Genomic DNA, 19,456 nt, shown 5'->3' on the forward strand with positions numbered 1-19,456 from the left:
TAAATGGGCGTTGTGCAGGATGGGTGCGTTTGGATGCGATGTTTGTGATACAAAAACACATACAAAATCACAAACCCATGGAAGATGCTCGGAAAATTTCACCTGCATCAATACAAGGAAAATTCAAAATTCAAACTTAGCGATGCGTTTTTTTTTGTGAGGGAGTAATGCCAACTGACCAAGATTCAAGTAAACCCAGTGTCGAGAATAATAAAAAAAAAAGAGTTGAAAATAGGCTCAAGATATTGAAGTAGAAGATCAGATGAATGTTCGAAAAATTATGTTTGTCTGTTTGCATCTGGGTTGTTATCAGAAGTAGAGAATAATGACTGAAAGTAGTGGAGCCATTGGCCCATTTCAGTGCTGTGTATTTTGACTGTTCTTAGGATTTATTATTTTAAGTTCTTACCAAATATTTTGGTATCATTTATATTATTTTCTAGTTTTTTTTTCTTTTCTGTTCCATAAATGTCTTTCTTTTTTCATCTTACAGGTTGTTATACCTATTTCTAGGTTTGTGATAGCTCTCCAGGGACTGCGATCTTTTCTGAAGGAGTTAATAAATTTACACGGTTCATTTTTTAAATGATTACATTCATCATATCAGATGTTCATATTGTGTTTTTTTTTAAAAGGGGCATATCCGTCTTGTCATATCCGAGGCACACAGCACACAGCACACAACGCTTCTACGGCATAATCTACTTATTAGCTTATACCAAATAGGTCTTTTGTATATCATTCGATCGTGAATTATTCCTGAATTGCGACTGCATCTTGCTATTCCATATGCTTCAGGATCAGATTTAGATTTACCATTCATAGTCTTTGGCTGTACTAGTGAGTGATAGGCACGTAGATCTAGAATTAACGGGAGGTGGGAAGACTCTGCCTTAGTGGGTAGAGCAAAATCTAATACTTTGTCAAATAGATGTGCACCTGCAATATTGTTGGAGGCACTACAATAATCTATCTCTCTACCAATCTGTCTGTCTGTCTGTCTGTCTGTCTATGAAATACCGGTTTGATAATCATGCCCTATATATCATGCAATGAAATAAGCAAAAGCATTGTTTCATACCACAACACATCTTCTGATATCTGAGGTGTAGATTATTTATTCATCTCCCAATCACTCAGTCGAGTCTATATTCAAACATAAAACATGGTCAAGTACATTGATACTAAATGTTGTATACATATATCTGCCAAGCTACCAGTTTCACGTTGTCACAACCTTGTGTCATATCGTTACCAATCTACAACCTACTCACAGCGTTGTATGTTACCTGGTTAGGTAAGGAATTTATAGCAGAAGGATGCCAGACTAAAACCATCTGACTACATCTACCCGTAAAGGTCAGGATCACATATTGTCTTCAGAAGCCCATGATTATGATTGGCTAGTTTGATCATATATGTCACCGTATCCCATTAGCTTATATCGATGCTCGTGTTGTTTGATCATGCACGTCACCGTATCCCATTAGCTTTTATCGATGCTCGTATTGTTTGATCATGCACGTCACCGTATCCCATTAGCGTATATCGATGCTCGTGTTGTTTGATCACGCATGTCACCGTATCCCATTAGCGTATATCGATGCTCGTGTTGTTTGATCATGCATGTCACCGTATCCCATTAGCGTATATCGATGCTCGTGTTGTTTGATCATGCATGTCACCGTATCCCATTAGCTTATATCGATGCTCGTGTTATTTGATCATGCATGTCACCGTATCCCATTAGCGTATATCGATGCTCGTGTTGTTTGATCATGCATGTCACCGTATCCCATTAGCTTTTATCGATGCTCGTGTTGTTGATCACTGGATTTCTAGGTCAGGGGTCGATTATCTACATACGACTGTTACACTGTTAGATTGCTGAGATTCTTGGAACAGATCAACTGCTTCAAGATATAATGAAGCAGACATAAAATATCTATGTTTATGCAATAAGACATGGAGTGGTTGGTATGTGTGGTTCCTAGCTGAACAACTACATGAAAACCCGAGGACATATCATATAGACTGAACACACTTCTAGAGAGTGAGTGAGTGAGTGAGTTTAGTTTTACGTCGCACTTAGCAATATTCCAGCTATATGGCGACGGTCTGTAAATAATCGAGTCTGGACCAGACAATCCAGTGATCAACAACATGAGCATCGATCTGCGCAATTTGGAACCGATGACATGTGTCAACCAAGTCAGCTAGTCTGACCACCCGATCCCGTTAGTCGCCTCTTACGACAAGCATAGTCACCTTTTATGGCAAGCATTGGTTGCTGAAGGCCTATTCTACCCCGGGACCTTCACGGGTCACTTCTAGAGAACTATCAGCAAGTTTAAATCAGGTTATTCTAAGTCCACTCTATTTGTCCGCTAACACAACTTTATCAGGTTGAATACCGGGCAATAAATGACTACCTCAATTACAGAGACAATGTCTCAGTTTCCACGAGGAGCTAATTACAACGTCTAGACCCAGACTGGGCACCAGACCGTGCAGCGCAGGCCTCATAGAAAGTATATCTTAGATTACAAGTTACATTAAACGTTTGCGATATATTCCTGTTCTCTCCTGTTCCAATTGCAACTTACTGTTCAGCGTAAGTGATAGCACGCCACGCCCACTCCTGGCCGAATATGTCATTTGAGATCTGGCAGTTTGCCTGACGGTATCAGAAACCAATCTGCCCCACCCTTGCAACAATAGAATGGCAGCCACGATGGAAACCGATAGGAAGTAAATCAGTCTATGTTGTATACCCGATACCCACTGTCTCAGTGATCGGACTATAGGTCGAGCTCGAACACCCGGGGTGTCAACTCTCTATCTACTTATACATCTAGTAGAGCTTTATGACTGCTCGGTCTTCTCCACTAAAGGACCAACACGTCAAGTACACCCCCGTGCAGGTATTTGCCAGCTCTTGATACGTAACATTTATTGAACTCTTGACCCAGTTTATTGCCCAGTTCTACGCGCATTATGATACTATTTACACCACAGCATTGAGTCACATTCGTCAGCACTCTCATATTGTCCTAACCTGTATTCTTCGACTTGCAACGACTGAAGTGGTCAGTAATGCATTGTGTAAGTGTCGTCAGTACACTACTGCCGGTACACTGACTCTTCAGGACATTTAACCAGGCATCTAAGTGATTCTCAGGTTGCAGGAAGATACCGGCTGATTCTTAATCCTTTGGACAAAATACAATGTAGTCATACTTTACAAGTTATCCACCCATAACCATCCATAACACATGGTTTCTTATTCTACTAATAAGGTGCCCACATTTGTAAATCATCATAAACGTACATGTTATTGTCAGATAAGCAACAACCAGGCAGCTGTTCCCATCTGCAAATCGCAGGCAACCAAGTCAAGGTTGGTTTTTACTGTCCCAGAATTCTCATGGTGTAAAAGCAATGTTATCCTTCATATCATTGATGACCTATCAGCACCAACTGACACATACACTCAGGGGCTATTCCGCATTGTTCTGTCTCATACAGTATCTACCGTGAAGGAGGTTTCATCTAACAGTGGAGTCCTCGATGCCAGAACGGACAATTCCCCGGGGGAGCAAGCAGGGAACACAGGGTCCTCTTTGATCTGAAAAGCGCATGGTTAGACAAGCAAGGGACCTACAGAGATTCTGATCCATAAAGTGCAAAGTTACACAAATATGGGGTCGTTGTTGCAAAGGCCTCAAAGTATGGTAAGTAAAATTATCACCAATGCAAATACAGTACTGGATGTCTGTCCTGAACTGTATGCACCAATGGGAGGCTATTGAGGCATCTGGGGACAAGTCTGTCTGTAATACTGACAATACCCATTGTCGTTGAGGACAATCTACTGCCTGACTGCTGTTTTGCTCCTTGAATCAACAGCTTATTGTGGTGGGGTCCAGTCAGGTAAACTCTACCTACCCACTAGCAAACTGTAACATAAGAGAATGTTTACTGTAGATGCCTTCAGCAGATTTGTCTCTGATCACGGGGATTAATGGTCTTCACGCCGTAAAGAGAATCCGAAAAGCAAAGAAGCCTTAGATGGCGGGCAAGTCAATCGGTGTAAATGTGGACGGTGGGATTCGGCTTAAAGTATGGAAGATTCATGTAGACTCGAGTTTGTACACAGAGCTAGGTCGGAGGTTGCTTGCATGGCTGTGTATCGCGCGTCGGAGACACCCACAGCGGGGACATGAGACGCCTGCAGCACGCCCGTGTGGTCATCTGCCGCCAGTGTGCCGCTTTCGTCACTTCCATCCCCTCTAACATGCCCGTCTCCGCACGCAGGACACGTCCGAAAAACACCACAAGACCCTCGGGCGTCGATGCCTATAGAAACACAACCTACGTATACAAACATCTCTTCACAAGGAGCGAAAATAACGATATTTTCAGTGTCCTTATGCCTGTGGTCTGTGGTGTCACCAGGACAGTTGTCTAGTATGTCTGTTGAGTAAATCATCTGGCACCCCGGGCTATGTACATAACGTGAGCGTGGGGCGCGTGTGGTCGGATGTAGCAATGTGTATTCCTCACACTATGGCTTAAAGCCGACAGAGGGTCATATTTAAAAGACAGAACACAATGCGTCTCGTTTGTTGTGTTTATCAGGTCAAACATGTCCGCTATACACTTTGTCCAAAGCCCCCAAATCTGTTATTACTTAACCACATAAGTCTAGCAATGCCATAACGGAAGCCTAAAGGACTGTCGTGGCAATATGTGTCACGACACGGAATAAAACACGGGAGACGCGCATGGTTGGCGAACACACTAACCTTTAGGCTGCCTGTAAGCGGAGATGTGTTGCACTGAATGCTGTTACGCATATCGGTTGTTTTACCGGAAGTTGTAGAGTATGAACCGTATAACCAACAACTGCAACAAATCTGCTCTCGTGCTTTCTGACGTAGGTGAAAGTCCGACCATCTACCTGTCCGCCCCTCATGCAGAGCCAATATTAGCAACATAAATAACTAGTGAGATATTCGGTATTATGTGCGAATTAAATCTTACAACCCCAGCATCATTATTGAGATACCCACCTTAGGTTTCCCCCAGACTAGACGTATCACCTTCGTAAACCGTGATCGTATACATGCTTGAGTGGACACACGGCATAGACCGATTCGAGTTGCTTATCTGTAGATTGTGTTTGTTACAAGATCGGGGAACAAAAGCCTCCACGGAGTTTTTGCTTATGGGTGTATGTCTGCAGATACTAGTACTCACTATCTGCTAAGTTTATGGTTATCACGGTAGTAGGCACGGTTCTCTTCTTCTGTACCTACCTGAGTCTACGACCCCGTCTACCGGTATGGGTGTTCACATTCTATATTCTCTGCGTGCGATACATTTATTACAGTCTTTTTGTAATGATGTTCATATTTTCCACTCTCGTCTACTGATGGAGATACGTTCACGTCTACTGTAGAGCTACACTCTCGTCTAGTGGCTGAGCTATGCTATCGCCTACTGGTTGATCTGCACTCTCATCTACGGATAGAGCTACACTCTCGTCTACTGATGGAGCTACTCTCCCGTCTACTGATGGAGCTACTCTCCCGTCTACTGATGGAGCTACACTCTCGTCTACTGATGGAGCTACTCTCTCGTCTACTGATGGAGCTACTCTCTCGTCTACTGATGGAGCTACGCTCCCGTCTACTGATGGAGCTACTCTCCCGTCTACTGATGGAGCTACTCTCTCGTCTACTGATGGAGCTACTCTCCCGTCTACTGATGGAGCTACTCTCCCGTCTACTGATGGAGCTACTCTCTCGTCTACTGATGGAGCTACTCTCCCGTCTACTGATGGAGCTACTCTCTCGTCTACTGATGGAGCTACTCTCCCGTCTACTGATGGAGCTACTCTCTCGTCTACTGATAGAGCTACACTCTCGTCTACTGATGGAGCTACACTCTCGTCTACTGATGGAGCTACTCTCCCGTCTACTGATGGAGCTACTCTCTCGTCTACTGATGGAGCTACTCTCTCGTCTACTGATGGAACTACTCTCCCGTCTACTGATGGAGCTACTCTCTCGTCTACTGATAGAGCTACTCTCCCGTCTACTGATGGAGCTACTCTCCCGTCTACTGATGGAGCTACTCTCTCGTCTACTGATAGAGCTACACTCTCGTCTACTGATGGAGCTACACTCTCGTCTACTGATGGAGCTACTCTCCCGTCTACTGATGGAGCTACTCTCCCGTCTACTGATGGAGCTACACTCTCGTCTACTGATGGAGCTACTCTCTCGTCTACTGATGGAGCTACTCTCTCGTCTACTGATGGAGCTACGCTCCCGTCTACTGATGGAGCTACTCTCCCGTCTACTGATGGAGCTACTCTCTCGTCTACTGATGGAGCTACTCTCTCGTCTACTGATGGAGCTACTCTCTCGTCTACTGATGGAGCTACTCTCCCGTCTACTGATGGAGCTACTCTCTCGTCTACTGATAGAGCTACTCTCCCGTCTACTGATGGAGCTACTCTCCCGTCTACTGATGGAGCTACTCTCCCGTCTACTGATGGAGCTACTCTCTCGTCTACTGATGGAGCTACTCTCTCGTCTACTGATGGAGCTACTCTCCCGTCTACTGATTGAGCTACACTCTCATCTACGGATAGAGCTACACTCTCGTCTACTGATGGAGCTACACTCTCGTCTACTGATGGAGCTACTCTCCCGTCTACTGATGGAGATACACTCTCGTCTACTGATGGAGCTACTCTCTCGTCTACTGATGGAGCTACACTCTCATCTACGGATAGAGCTACTCTCCCGTCTACTGATGGAGCTACTCTCCCGTCTACTGATGGAGCTACTCTCCCGTCTACTGATGGAGCTACTCTCTCGTCTACTGATGGAGCTACTCTCCCGTCTACTGATAGAGCTACACTCTCATCTACGGATAGAGCTACACTCTCGTCTACTGATGGAGCTACACTCTCGTCTAGAGATGGAGCTACACTCTCGTCTAAGATGTATATGGAATTGTGAACTTGACATACGTCTGAATACAGTTGTTAATTACATTACATTTTCTGTTACTTGTTTTTCATACCTAATTCTTGTATGGACTGTTTCCCACCTAATTCTTGTATGGACTGTTTCCCACCTAATTCTTGTATGGACTGTTTCCCACCTAATTCTTGTATGGACTGTTTCCCTTTTAACACCTAAGTTTCAGCCTGAAAATCAACTACAAAAACCTATCGTCTTCTATAAACATGACCATAAAAATAACCCTTTCAGCTATAGTAATAAACATCTGCAGAACAGTATTTTCTCAGCTATCATGATGTCGATCTACATTTCATACTCCTTCAGATTAGATATTCTACCTTCGTTGATACTCTCGATCTACCCTCATTACTGATATTCTCCTGGATACCCTACCCTCAATGATACCCTCATTCTACCTTCAGTATGCGTACCTTCATTGATACCCTAACTCGTTCTACCCACATTATTCATACCCACATTGGTACCCTCGTTCTACCCTAATTGATCCTCTCGTACTACCAGTTTCAACTGATTTCCGAATTCCATTTTGAGCGAGGGAGTTTTAAGGTTTAAGCGAACCCAAAGCAGTAGTTGGTGTTGTGTAAGGCTTTTTTTACTTATGTGTATCTACATATCAAGTATGCGTACATTTCAGATGATGCGTTATGGCGAATCTCACTGTCACGGTCTACAGTGTAATATGCCGGCGACAGGGCGGAGTTGGGAGCAGGGTGAGCAGGGTTTTCCTGGGGAGGACGACTACCACGACAGTGGCGTCAAACAGCGTCAGCAAGGTACTTCAGACAATCGAACTTATGTTCAAATAATAGGTATTCGATTGTAGTGACAAGTCCTTTATCATGTCCTCACGTAATCTCTAGTATATCCCCACACTCTGTAACTACCTGTACAAACCTATTGTTGCACACCACGCTCTATCACTACCTGTACAAACCTATTGTTGCACACCACGCTCTATCACTACCTGTACAAACCTATTGTTGCACACCACGCTCTATCACTACCCGTACAACCCTCCTGTTACACATCACGATCTATCACTACCTGTACAAACCTATTGTTGCACACCACGCTCTATCACTACCTGTACAAACCTATTGTTGCACACCACGCTCTATCACTACCTGTACAAACCTATTGTTGCACACCACGCTCTATCACTACCTGTACAAACCTATTGTTGCACACCACGCTCTATCACTACCTGTACAAACCTATTGTTGCACACCACGCTCTATCACTACCTGTACAAACCTATTGTTGCACACCACGATCTATCACTACCTGTACAAACCTATTGTTGCACACCACGCTCTATCACTACCTGTACAAACCTATTGTTGCACACCACGATCTATCACTACCTGTACAAACCTATTGTTGCACACCACGCTCTATCACTACCCGTACGACCCTATTGTTACACACCACGCTCTATCACTACCCGTACAACCCTCCTGTTACACATCACGATCTATCACTCCCTGTACAACCCTCCTGTTACACATCACGCTCTATCACTACCTGTACAACCCTCCTGTTACACATCACGATCTATCACTACCCGTACAACCCTCCTGTTACACATCACGATCTATCACTACCTGTACAACACTCCTGTTACACATCACGATCTATCACTACCTGTACAACACTCCTGTTACACACCACACTTTTATCACCACCCGCACAACCGTCGTGCACGCTACCCCATTAAACACAGGCGCAATTATTGAGTGAAGATGACTGAGTTATTGAGTCACCGCAGTGAGGAGAAGAGCAGACGAGGTGAGAGGTGTGAAATTTATAATCTTACAAGCTGTGTCACGGCGCCGGTGCCGCCGACTGTGAAAAGGGAGCAATAAGAGCGAGAAGTGCTTACAGCGTTACACAAATTAAAACATGATTTACTGACAGTCCTCCGAGAAGGATTATCCCTTCCACCTGTGGGGTAAATGTTGCCTTCTTCAGATTGCTGTAGTATGCGCGTCTGTGCTGTCACATCCACAGGGATTACACACTGTCAACACGAATCAGACGTGAATAACCAACTCCCTGTTTACAGCCCGCAGTCGACGACATATGTTATGACTATGCCATCCAAGAGTCAGCCACACTCTCCTTAAAGTTCTTGGTTAGTGCACATATGTTGCCTAGAAACAACGTATTAACTAGTCTAATGGATCAAAGTGAAAAGGTCCCGACTTAAATCTAAGGGACCTGAAAGTGTAATAGTGGTAGCATGGCCAAATGCCCGATTCCTACTCCATCAAAAGCATTATCAAAGCGTATTCATTGAAATAGAGATGGCATCACTTGTTGGTGAAAAGGTGACAATCTGAAATGTCCTATCACGAGGTTTCTATCACATTTCGAAAGCCAAACTGAATGCCTACGGATGCTGCATATCTACAGTCAGATGGAACTCCGAAAAGTCTTGGTGAACAGAACATGCCCGTGTACTCCAAGATGAGAAGCGTAGACACCATCGGATGGAGCTGTCTCTTGTCATAGAGGCATGTAGACGGTGATTCCCTGTGCACAGATCTAAGAATGAAGTTGCTGAAGCTGGAATGATACCTGGAAACGTGATCGTGTCACACTGACTCCTGCTGATGTGGGGTATAAACATGTGCAACATGCGTCAGTCACATGTCAGGAGGAAACAAAAGCAGGCGTCCACAATACCTAAACTGTGATTCAGTATGCAGAGACTCACTGAAAACGTACAAACCTAGACACTGTGATTCATTGTACAGAGACTCATTCATGACATACAAACTGGGCGTCCACAACCAGTACAGAGGCTCATTGAAGATATATACAAACTGGGCGTCCACAACCAGTACATAGGCTCATTGAAGATATATACAAACTGGGCGTCCACAACCAGTACAGAGGTTCATTGAAGACATACAAACTGGGAGTCCACAACCAGTACAGAAGCGCATTGAAGACATACAAACTGGGCGTCCACAACCAGTACATAGGCTCATTGAAGATATATACAAACTGGGCGTCCACAACCAGTACAGAGGCGCATTGAAGACATACAAACTGGGCGTCCACAACCAGTACATAGGCTCATTGAAGATATATACAAACTGGGCGTCCACAACCAGTACAGAGGCGCATTGAAGACATACAAACTGGGCGTCCACAACCAGTACATAGGCTCATTGAAGATATATACAAACTGGGCGTCCACAACCAGTACAGAGGCGCATTGAAGACATACAAACTGGGCGTCCACAACCAGTAAATAGGTTCATTGAAGATATATACAAACTGGGCGTCCACAACCAGTACAGAGGTTCATTGAAGACATACAAACTGGGCGTCCACTACCAGTACAGAAGCGCATTGAAGACATACAAACTGGGCGTCCACAATCCGTACACTGTGATTCAGTATACAGAGACTCATCGAAGAAATACTTGGACAAATACAGGGCTGTACCTCGGCTGTAAAATCATTAGTCTGCAGATATAGGAATCGACTGTAAAATGGTTTATGATTGGTTGTCAAATGTGAATCTTCCAACTGGTTTGTCATTAGTGGAATAAAACTGTAGTGACCAAACATGTGAATCATCTATGAACTAGGTGGTCGTTAATAGACAAACATGTGAATCATCCCTAAACTACGTGGTCGTTACTGGCCAAACATGTGAAGCATCTGTAAACTAGGTGGTCGTTAATAGACAAACATGTGAATCATCCCTAAACTACGTGGTCGTTACTGGCCAAACATGTGAAGCATCTGTAAACTAGGTGGTCGTTAATAGACAAACATGTGAATCATCCCTAAACTACCTGGTCGTTACTGGCCAAACATGTGAAGCATCTGTAAACTAGGTGGTCGTTAATAGACAAACATGTGAATCATCCCTAAACTACGTGGTCGTTACTGGCCAAACATGTGAAGCATCTGTAAACTAGGTGGTCGTTAATAGACAAACATGTGAATCATCCCTAAACTACGTGGTCGTTACTGGCCAAACATGTGAAGCATCTGTAAACTAGGTGGTCGTTAATAGACAAACATGTGAATCATCCCTAAACTACGTGGTCGTTACTGGCCAAACATGTGAAGCATCTGTAAACTAGGTGGTCGTTAATAGACAAACATGTGAATCAGCTGTAAACTAGGTGGTCGTTAGTAACCAAACACGCGAATCAGCTGTACTCGTTTGTTTTGTGTGTAAAATACGCCATGGGGGCGTGAATCAGGTACACGCGTTGGTCAACATACACGTATCAGATGTCATGGTGGCACCTGGGCCTCCTTTCACGAAGCAACATTACTAAGGTTAATCTAAACTCCCATTCTTTAATATTGCACTATGGTACCTTAGTGAGTTACGATCACCTTAGTGCTTTGTGAAAGGAGGCCCTGACCCATAAAGATGTACACAACATGTAAATCAAGTGTGTCACATCTTTATACCGTGACGTCTTTTCGTTGTTCATCACAGAAAATATTAGATGATGGGAACTAGACCCTGAAACAGAATTCTGACTGTTGATGGTACAAACCCACTTGCCACATAAACCAGTGAAGATTCGGGGTAGAATAGGTCTTCAGCAACTCATTTTTGTCTCAAAAGGTGACTATCCTAGTCGTAAGAAGCGACTAACGGGATCGGGTGGTCAGGTTGGTTGACATATGTCATCGGTTCCCAGTTGCGTAGATCGATGCTCATGCTGTTGATCACTGGATTGTCTGGTCCTGACTCCAGTATTTACAGACCACCGCCATATAGTTGGAATGTTGCTAATTGCGGCGTAAAACTAAACTCACCCACTCACTTTCCATGTTAGGCACGACTGGTACAGGCTGCTCATAGCCAAGAATACCCGCTTTCTTCTGCCATCATAGTCAAGAATACCCGTTTTCCACATGACTTACGACCAGCATACTCTGCTCATAGCCAAGAATACCCAATTTCTTTACAAGGTACGTCCACACAGATTACTGATAGCCAAGACTACACTCCATTAGAGATTTACCAACATAGACAGAACTGCTAGTCGACCCCACTTTGCGACCTCACGACATTTAGTCACCACTTGATCGGATCGTTCCAGATCAACACATAATGGTGACTATTGAGGGGAAACAACTAATCTGTTGCAACATTATTGCGGTATAGCGATAGTCTGTTGCAACATTATTGCGGTATAGCGATAGTCTGTTGCAACATTATTGCGGTATAGCGATAGACTATTGCAACATTATTGCGATATAGCGATAGTCTATTGCAACATTATTGCGATATAGTGATAGCCTACTGCGACCAACTAATGCAATACTATTGCAATAGTTTTCTCGCCGTGAATTGTCTCATTTGAATTCATTTCCCGAATGAATGTATGGCCTGTTGCTGTAGTTTCAGTCTCCTTTAGGGGCGAATAACTCTAAATCAAAGTTAACAAATCTGGTACTTCCTGTATTTTGCACATGCACTGAAGTCAATAATTCCTAAACTAGCGATAGTCACGCATACTATCGATGCATCAATAGCTTTTCGTTTCTACCATCGATTAATCGACATCGGAGACTCAACAACTGCAAACCATCGATGCATCGTTACAGCCCTATATATATCATGTCAACACATTTCACTGGACAAGGTAAGGGTATCGCAGCTGGAGGAAAGTCTGTGATCAGAAAGTGTAAATAGTTGGTGATTTGTCATACTCTAAGAACGGAGGTTGTCATATCCTAAGGACGGAGGTTGTCATATCCTAACAACAGAGGTGTTGACACATCATGACCACCTGATTCCCTGCTTCAGGACAGTTAGTTGACACTGTCGATCCTTTCAGCCCAGGGTCTCAATAAGGGTTAACAAATGAGGTTGTGTACGAAAGGGTTATTAACAAATTGCCACCTGCAGACATGAATTGTATCGCCAGTTAGGTAGATCGTGATTCGGCATCCACAAACTCTGTGTCATAAATTGTATGATCATTGTGAAAACACGTTGTCTTTGAGGTATCGAGTATACGATTACGCTTTCGATAGTCGGGCATTATGTTGTATACATGGTATACTTCTGTGCAAACAAACCAAGAACCTTTCAAAGGCGATAGCTCGTGTCTCTGTTTTAGCGTTGCCATTTGCCCTAGGTGAACGTGGCGCGTGCCGTACCGGTGCCGTGCTGCTGAGAGGCAGGTTGCCGTAACGCCGAGGGAGGGAGGGAGGGCCCTTAGTAAGGGCAAGTGTTCAGCCGTGGTAAAGGACGATAAACAGCGTCTAATTTGCTAATTGCGAAGGTAAGCGCTCATTAGAGGTTGCATCAGACTGGTGTTCGCAGCGTGAACTTAGTTAACAAGAGCAAGTGTGATGGGGGAGTCTGAAGCTGGCAAACGTGCAAAGAATTCTGGAAATTTGGCGGCGACTTTAATGGGCCAGAAATGATGGCGGCGTGCTTAAAAAGTGTTGTGATGAGACGGGTCTCGACGGGCCGTGTTTTCCGCAATGGAACAGCACCTTCACACGGTTAAAGGTGGCAATGAGAGGGTCGGAGTGGGCTGATTAATCGGAGCTCTTGACGCCGCTGTAGTAGGAATGGCGACGTTTCGGAGCCGACGTGGCGGGGACGACTTGGAGGAGATGGGAAGATGCCATCGGGGGAACCGTTTACTCGGCCCCCTCCCCATTTTCACTGGTATACCGTCCTGGGAAGGGTCCGTGATTTGGGAAGGGCGTCTGTCTCCCGTGGGTCGTCCTTGTTACATATACAGTGGCGACACCTAGCGAAGCCGGCACGGCGGCATAGAACTTTTCAGTGCATCCTCACACCTCTTTCTACTGCCTGTGGTATTGTGGTAATCACCCCTTTGAAACTCACACTTACAGACTGGGGTACAAAGAACACCTCCTCATGGGGGTCGAGTCTGTGGATGCAGGGCACCTTGGGAGGCTGGGTGGCGAGGAGGGGCTCGAGGGGAGAGGGAGAAGGGGTCAGGGGGTACCTCATCAGGATCAGGATGTGGGAAGAGGTCCAAATACTTACTGCAGATGAGAGGGAAGGGGAAAAAAAGTCTCAGGTCTGGCGCCATGTGGGATGAGGGAGATGCATCAGTTAATACTGACTGGTTTGGTGTAAAATGCACGTATAATAAGGGCGGGAAGATGACACTTTAGTAAAATTGTTTCAGGAAACATATGCCGAGCAGGCAGTGTCGTGTGTTGTGAAAGACACGTGTTGGATAATCTGTCATTACCGGCATCTGATCCGGCGCTTCTGCCACGGGTAAAGCTTACCATTTATTGCATGTGCACCAGTGCGTCACCAGTCGCCATACGGACAGGTCAACCGCCATCAGGTACCATTCACAGCACGACGTAACCGACTAGCCACTGATATTGATATGACTAACCTGATGTCACCACTGACATGCCCAGGTCACTTTCATCTCTACAATAACCAACTCACTGTCATAACGACCCTCTGTCATCACTGACATAAAGACAAACTGTAAACTCACATAACCATCCACAGGCATCACTGACATAACCACCCACTTTCATCACTGACAACCATCCACTGTCATTACTGACAATACCACATGCTATCATCACTAACATAACCATCCACTACCATTACTGTCATAACCACATGCTGTCATCAGTGTAGTAACCACCCACCGCCATCACTGACATTACCCTCCACTATCATCACTGAGGTAGTCATCCACTGTCATCACTGACATAATCACATGTTGTCATCACTGACATAGCCATCCACTGTCATCACTCACAAAACGACTTGCTGTCATCACTGACATAGCCATCCACTGTCGTCGCTGACATAGTTGACCACTGTCGTCATAGACAAAATGACCCACTGTCATCACCGACACAACCAACCACTGTCATACACTGACATAATCATCCACTGTCATCACTGACTTAGCCATCCACTGTCATCATTTACATGGTACGTTAGTTATCTTCCCTTTGCAGAACCATCCTGGCCGTCCATATTGTTTTTTTTTCGTCTGCAAATCTCGTTTGTCAAGAGGCAGTTCTCGTGCGGAGCGCTAGTACAACATGGCGATAATTGCATCGCTTCCGCTGTTCTCTGAGGGCAGGCATATTGGTTCCATTGAGCCTCATCTGCACGCGCCTTAGCGCGGGCGAGATGAAAACGGCCACTTGTGCACGATTTAACGCGTGAATGTGTCGAGTAATTGTTCTAATCGGAAATGGGCTTCATTAGTGAGACAAATGACTCTGTGTGCAATATCGCTCTACCTAGAGTAGTGGGTAACATAGGTTATGAACCCAATACCACCCTAGTACTAGTAGACGGACAAATGACTATCAGTACAATGCCAATCCCCTACTAGTAGAGAGACAACTGATTATCTGTACAATACCACCCCACTACTAGTAGAGAGACAAATGACTATCTGTACAATACCGCCCCAGTACAACTGCCCCACTACTAGTACAGAGATAAATGACTATCTGTACAACACCGCCCCACAACAAGTAGTTTGTCAAATGACTATCTGTACAATTTCGCCCCACTACTAGTAGAGAGACAATTGACTCTCTGTAGAATACCACCCCACTACTAGTAGAGAGACAAATGACTATCTGTACAATACCGCCCCAGTACAACTGCCCCACTACTAGTAGAGAGATAAATGACTATCTGTACAACACCGCCCCACAACAAGTAGAAAGTCAAATGACTATCTGTACAATTTCGCCCCACTACCAGTAGAGAGACAATTGACTCTCTGTAGAATACCACCCCACTACTAGTAGAGAGACAAATGACTATCTGTACAATACCGCCCCAGTACAACTGCCCCACTACTAGTACAGAGATAAATGACTATCTGTACAACACCGCCCCACAACAAGTAGTTAGTCAAATGACTATCTGTACACTTTCGCCCCACTACTAGTAGAGAGACAAATGACTCTCTGTAGAATACCACCCCACTACTAAAAGAGAGACAAATGACTATCTGTATGATACCACCCCACTACTAGTAGAGAGACAAATGACTATCTGTACAATACCGCCCCAGTACAACTGCCCCACTACTAGTAGAGAGACAAATGACTATCTGTACAACACCGCCCCACAACAAGTAGAGAGACAATTGACTCTCTGTAGAATACCACCCCACTACTAGTAGAGAGACAAATACCGCCCCAGTACAACTGCCCCACTACTAGTAGAGAGACAAATGACTATCTGTACAACACCGCCCCACAACAAGTAGTTAGTCAAATGACTATCTGTACAATACCGCCCCACTACTAGTAGAGAGACAATTGACTCTCTGTAGAATACCACCCCACTACTAGTAGAGAGACAAATGACTATCTGTACAATACCGCCCCAGTACAACTGCCCCACTACTAGTAGAGAGATAAATGACTATCTGTACAACACCGCCCCACAACAAGTAGAAAGTCAAATGACTATCTGTACACTTTCGCCCCACTACTAGTAGGGAGACAAATGACTCTCTGTAGAATACCACCCCACTACTAAAAGAGAGACAAATGACTATCTGTATGATACCACCCCACTACTAGTAGAGAGACAAATGACTATCTGTACAATACCGCCCCAGTACAACTGCCCCACTACTAGTAGAGAGACAAATGACTATCTGTACAACACCGCCCCACAACAAGTAGAGAGTCAAATGACTATCTGTACAATTTCGCCCCACTACTAGTAGAGAGACAATTGACTCTCTGTAGAATACCACCGCACTACTAGTGGAGAGACAAATGACTATCTGTACAATACCGCCCAAGTACAACTGCCCCACTACTAGTAGAGAGACAAATGACTATCTGTACAACACCGCCCCACAACAAGTAGAGAGTCAAATGACTATCTGTACAATTTCGCCCCACTACCAGTAGAGAGACAATTGACTCTCTGTAGAATACCACCCCACTACTAGTAGAGAGACAAATACCGCCCCAGTACAACTGCCCCACTACTAGTAGAGAGACAAATGACTATCTGTACAACACCGCCCCACAACAAGTAGTTAGTCAAATGACTATCTGTACAATTTCGCCCCACTACTAGTAGGGAGACAAATGACTATCTGTATAATTCCACCCCACTACTAGTGGAGAGACAAATGACTATCTGTACAATACCACCCCACTACTAGTAGAGAGTCAAATGACTGTCTGTACAATACCACCCTACTACTAGTAGAGAGACAAATGACTCTCTGTATAATACCACCCCAGTACTAGTAGAGAGACAAATGACGGTCTGTACTGTACCACCCCAGTACTAGTAGAGAGACAAATGACTATCTGTACTATACCACCCCACTACTAATAGAGAGACATATGACTGTACTATACCACCCCACTACTAGTAGTGAGACAAATGACTGTCTGTACTATACCACCCTAGTACTAGTAGAGAGACAAATGACTGTCTGTACTGTACCACCCCACTACTAGCAGAGAGACAAATGACTGTCTGTACTATACCACCTCACTAGTAATAGAGAGACAAATGACTGTGTGTACTATACCACCCCACTACTAATAGAGAGACAAATGACTGTCTGTACTATACCACCCCACTACTAGTAGAGAGACAAATGACTGTCTGTACTATACCACCCCACTACTAGCAGAGAGACAAATGGCTGTCTGTACTATACCACCCCAGTACTATCTGTACTATACCACCCCAGTACTATCTGTACTATACTACCCCAGTACTAGTAGAGAGACAAATGACTGTCTGTACTATACCACCCCACTACTAGTAGAGAGACAAATGGCTGGCTGTGAAACACCGCTCCACTACTGTAGATAACAGTGACAACCCGTGCACTATCTCTCCACGACAAAAATTGCGAGATTGGCAGGGCACAGACAAAGATGGCCAATAGGATGGTATACCGGTATAAGTGATATTTACTTTCCTTCTCTATATATATATACTTGTTTGTTTGTTGTGATTATACACCTCTTTATCCTATGTTTATGTGTACACTATCGTTTAGAAAACAGTTCTGCGACAAGGTATATTTACTGTAAGACTAAGTGTATTAATTAGTTGCGAGCGTGGTGCCGTGGAGTAGGGAGTGTGGCGTTCCCCTGCGCAGCAGACTCTGGCAGCAGGTGTCGAGGGGGATCGAGCCAGCCCGGGCCTCGTGCCAAGCTATCTGCAGTGGCGACTCAATGTCGTCGGACGGAGACAACATGGCAGCCAAATGAACTGAGGGAAAGAAAATTTTACAGGAGAATCTCTCGCCATCATGTTCGTGTGCTTTTGTTGAGACTAGTCATAACATAATTAGTTGTGTTTTGATCGAATGAGCATTCGTCTGTGTAGGAGTATGTGTCTCCAAGCGCCACGCCAGCATGGGGTCCTTCCGACGTGATAGATATGTATACTATATCCGGTCGACTTGTCAGTACTCACACTGATCTGCCCACGTGAATACATCTACATCTGTGCAGCCAGGCCTGGACTCGGGGTGTTACCTCTGACGCATTCTAGATCTAACTTCCAGACACAACAGACTTGGCCAAACGGAAGAGGAACATGCTGCCATATCTGAACGTACCACTCGTCACATGCACACAGTGCGGGATAATGTTGTTGCATACGAGTGAATGAGTGAGTGAGTTAGGCTTGCACACTTTCTTCCTCACTCATACTAGGGTGTGTCGGCTTTATGTGTAAGGAAACGGAGAAAGTTATGGAAATTTGATGCAGAGAACTCTAAAAGCATAATCCGAGCGAATATAAGATTCGAAACCATGACCATACTTTCTGGCAGGTGCCACTGAAACGCGTATAATGATACTGAATACTATATACGGACCTTACTATTGCATACCACATATGACAGTTATTAATGATTATTGAGTTGAATAGTTGGTCCTACTAATGGGCATTGAATAGTTGGTCCGACTAGATGGCACTGGATAGTTGGTCCGACTAGTGAGCATCGAATAACTAATCCGACAAGTGAGCATCGAATAGTTGGCCCGACTAGTGAGCATTGAATAGCTGGTCCGACTAGTGAGCATTGAATAGCTGGCCCGACTAGTGAGCATCGAATAGTTGGTCCGGCTAGTGAGCATCGAATAGCTGGCCCGACTAGTGAGCATTGAATAGCTGCTCCGACTAGTGAGCATTGAATAGTCGGTCCGACTAGTGAGCATTGAATAGCTGCTCCGACTAGTGAGCATCGAATAGTCGGTCCGACTAGTGAGCATCGAATAGCTGGCCCGACTAGTGAGCATCGAATAGTTGGCCCGACTAGTGAGCATTGAATAGCTGGCCCGACTAGTGAGCATCGAACAGTTGGCCCGACTAGTGAGCATCGAATAGTTGACCCGTCTAGTGAGCA

General features: G+C 44.7%; 1 protein-coding gene across 1 annotated transcript; it reads right to left on the reverse strand.

Moving 5' to 3' along the window:
• Window positions 1-5,455: 5,455 nt before the first annotated feature.
• On the reverse strand, window positions 5,456-14,888 carry LOC137283312 (fap1 adhesin-like). The gene is made up of 4 exons (XM_067814765.1): window positions 14,837-14,888; window positions 13,930-14,087; window positions 7,723-7,789; window positions 5,456-7,014 (listed from the first exon to the last, which is right to left on the reverse strand). Exons 1-4 carry the CDS (start codon window positions 14,886-14,888, stop codon window positions 5,456-5,458), a joined length of 1,836 nt encoding a protein of 611 aa, XP_067670866.1.
• Window positions 14,889-19,456: the final 4,568 nt, after the last annotated feature.

The sequence above is a fragment of the Haliotis asinina genome, chromosome 5, assembly GCF_037392515.1.
Source record: "Haliotis asinina isolate JCU_RB_2024 chromosome 5, JCU_Hal_asi_v2, whole genome shotgun sequence".
NCBI classification, from domain to species: Eukaryota; Metazoa; Mollusca; class Gastropoda; order Lepetellida; family Haliotidae; genus Haliotis; species Haliotis asinina.

Excerpts from the sequence above, each read along its gene's own strand:
- LOC137283312 (XM_067814765.1), bottom strand. The coding sequence starts at position 14,888 with ATGTCAGCGACGACAGTGGATGGCTATGTCAGTGATGACAGCAAGTCG. Across the intron at positions 14,088-14,836 it reads TGATGACAGCAAGTCGTTTT|TAAGTATTTGGACCTCTTCC; the intron begins GTGAGTGATGAC and ends TCTCATCTGCAG. Across the intron at positions 7,790-13,929 it reads TGTTCTTTGTACCCCAGTCT|GAAAACCCTGCTCACCCTGC; the intron begins GTAAGTGTGAGT and ends CGTCCTCCCCAG.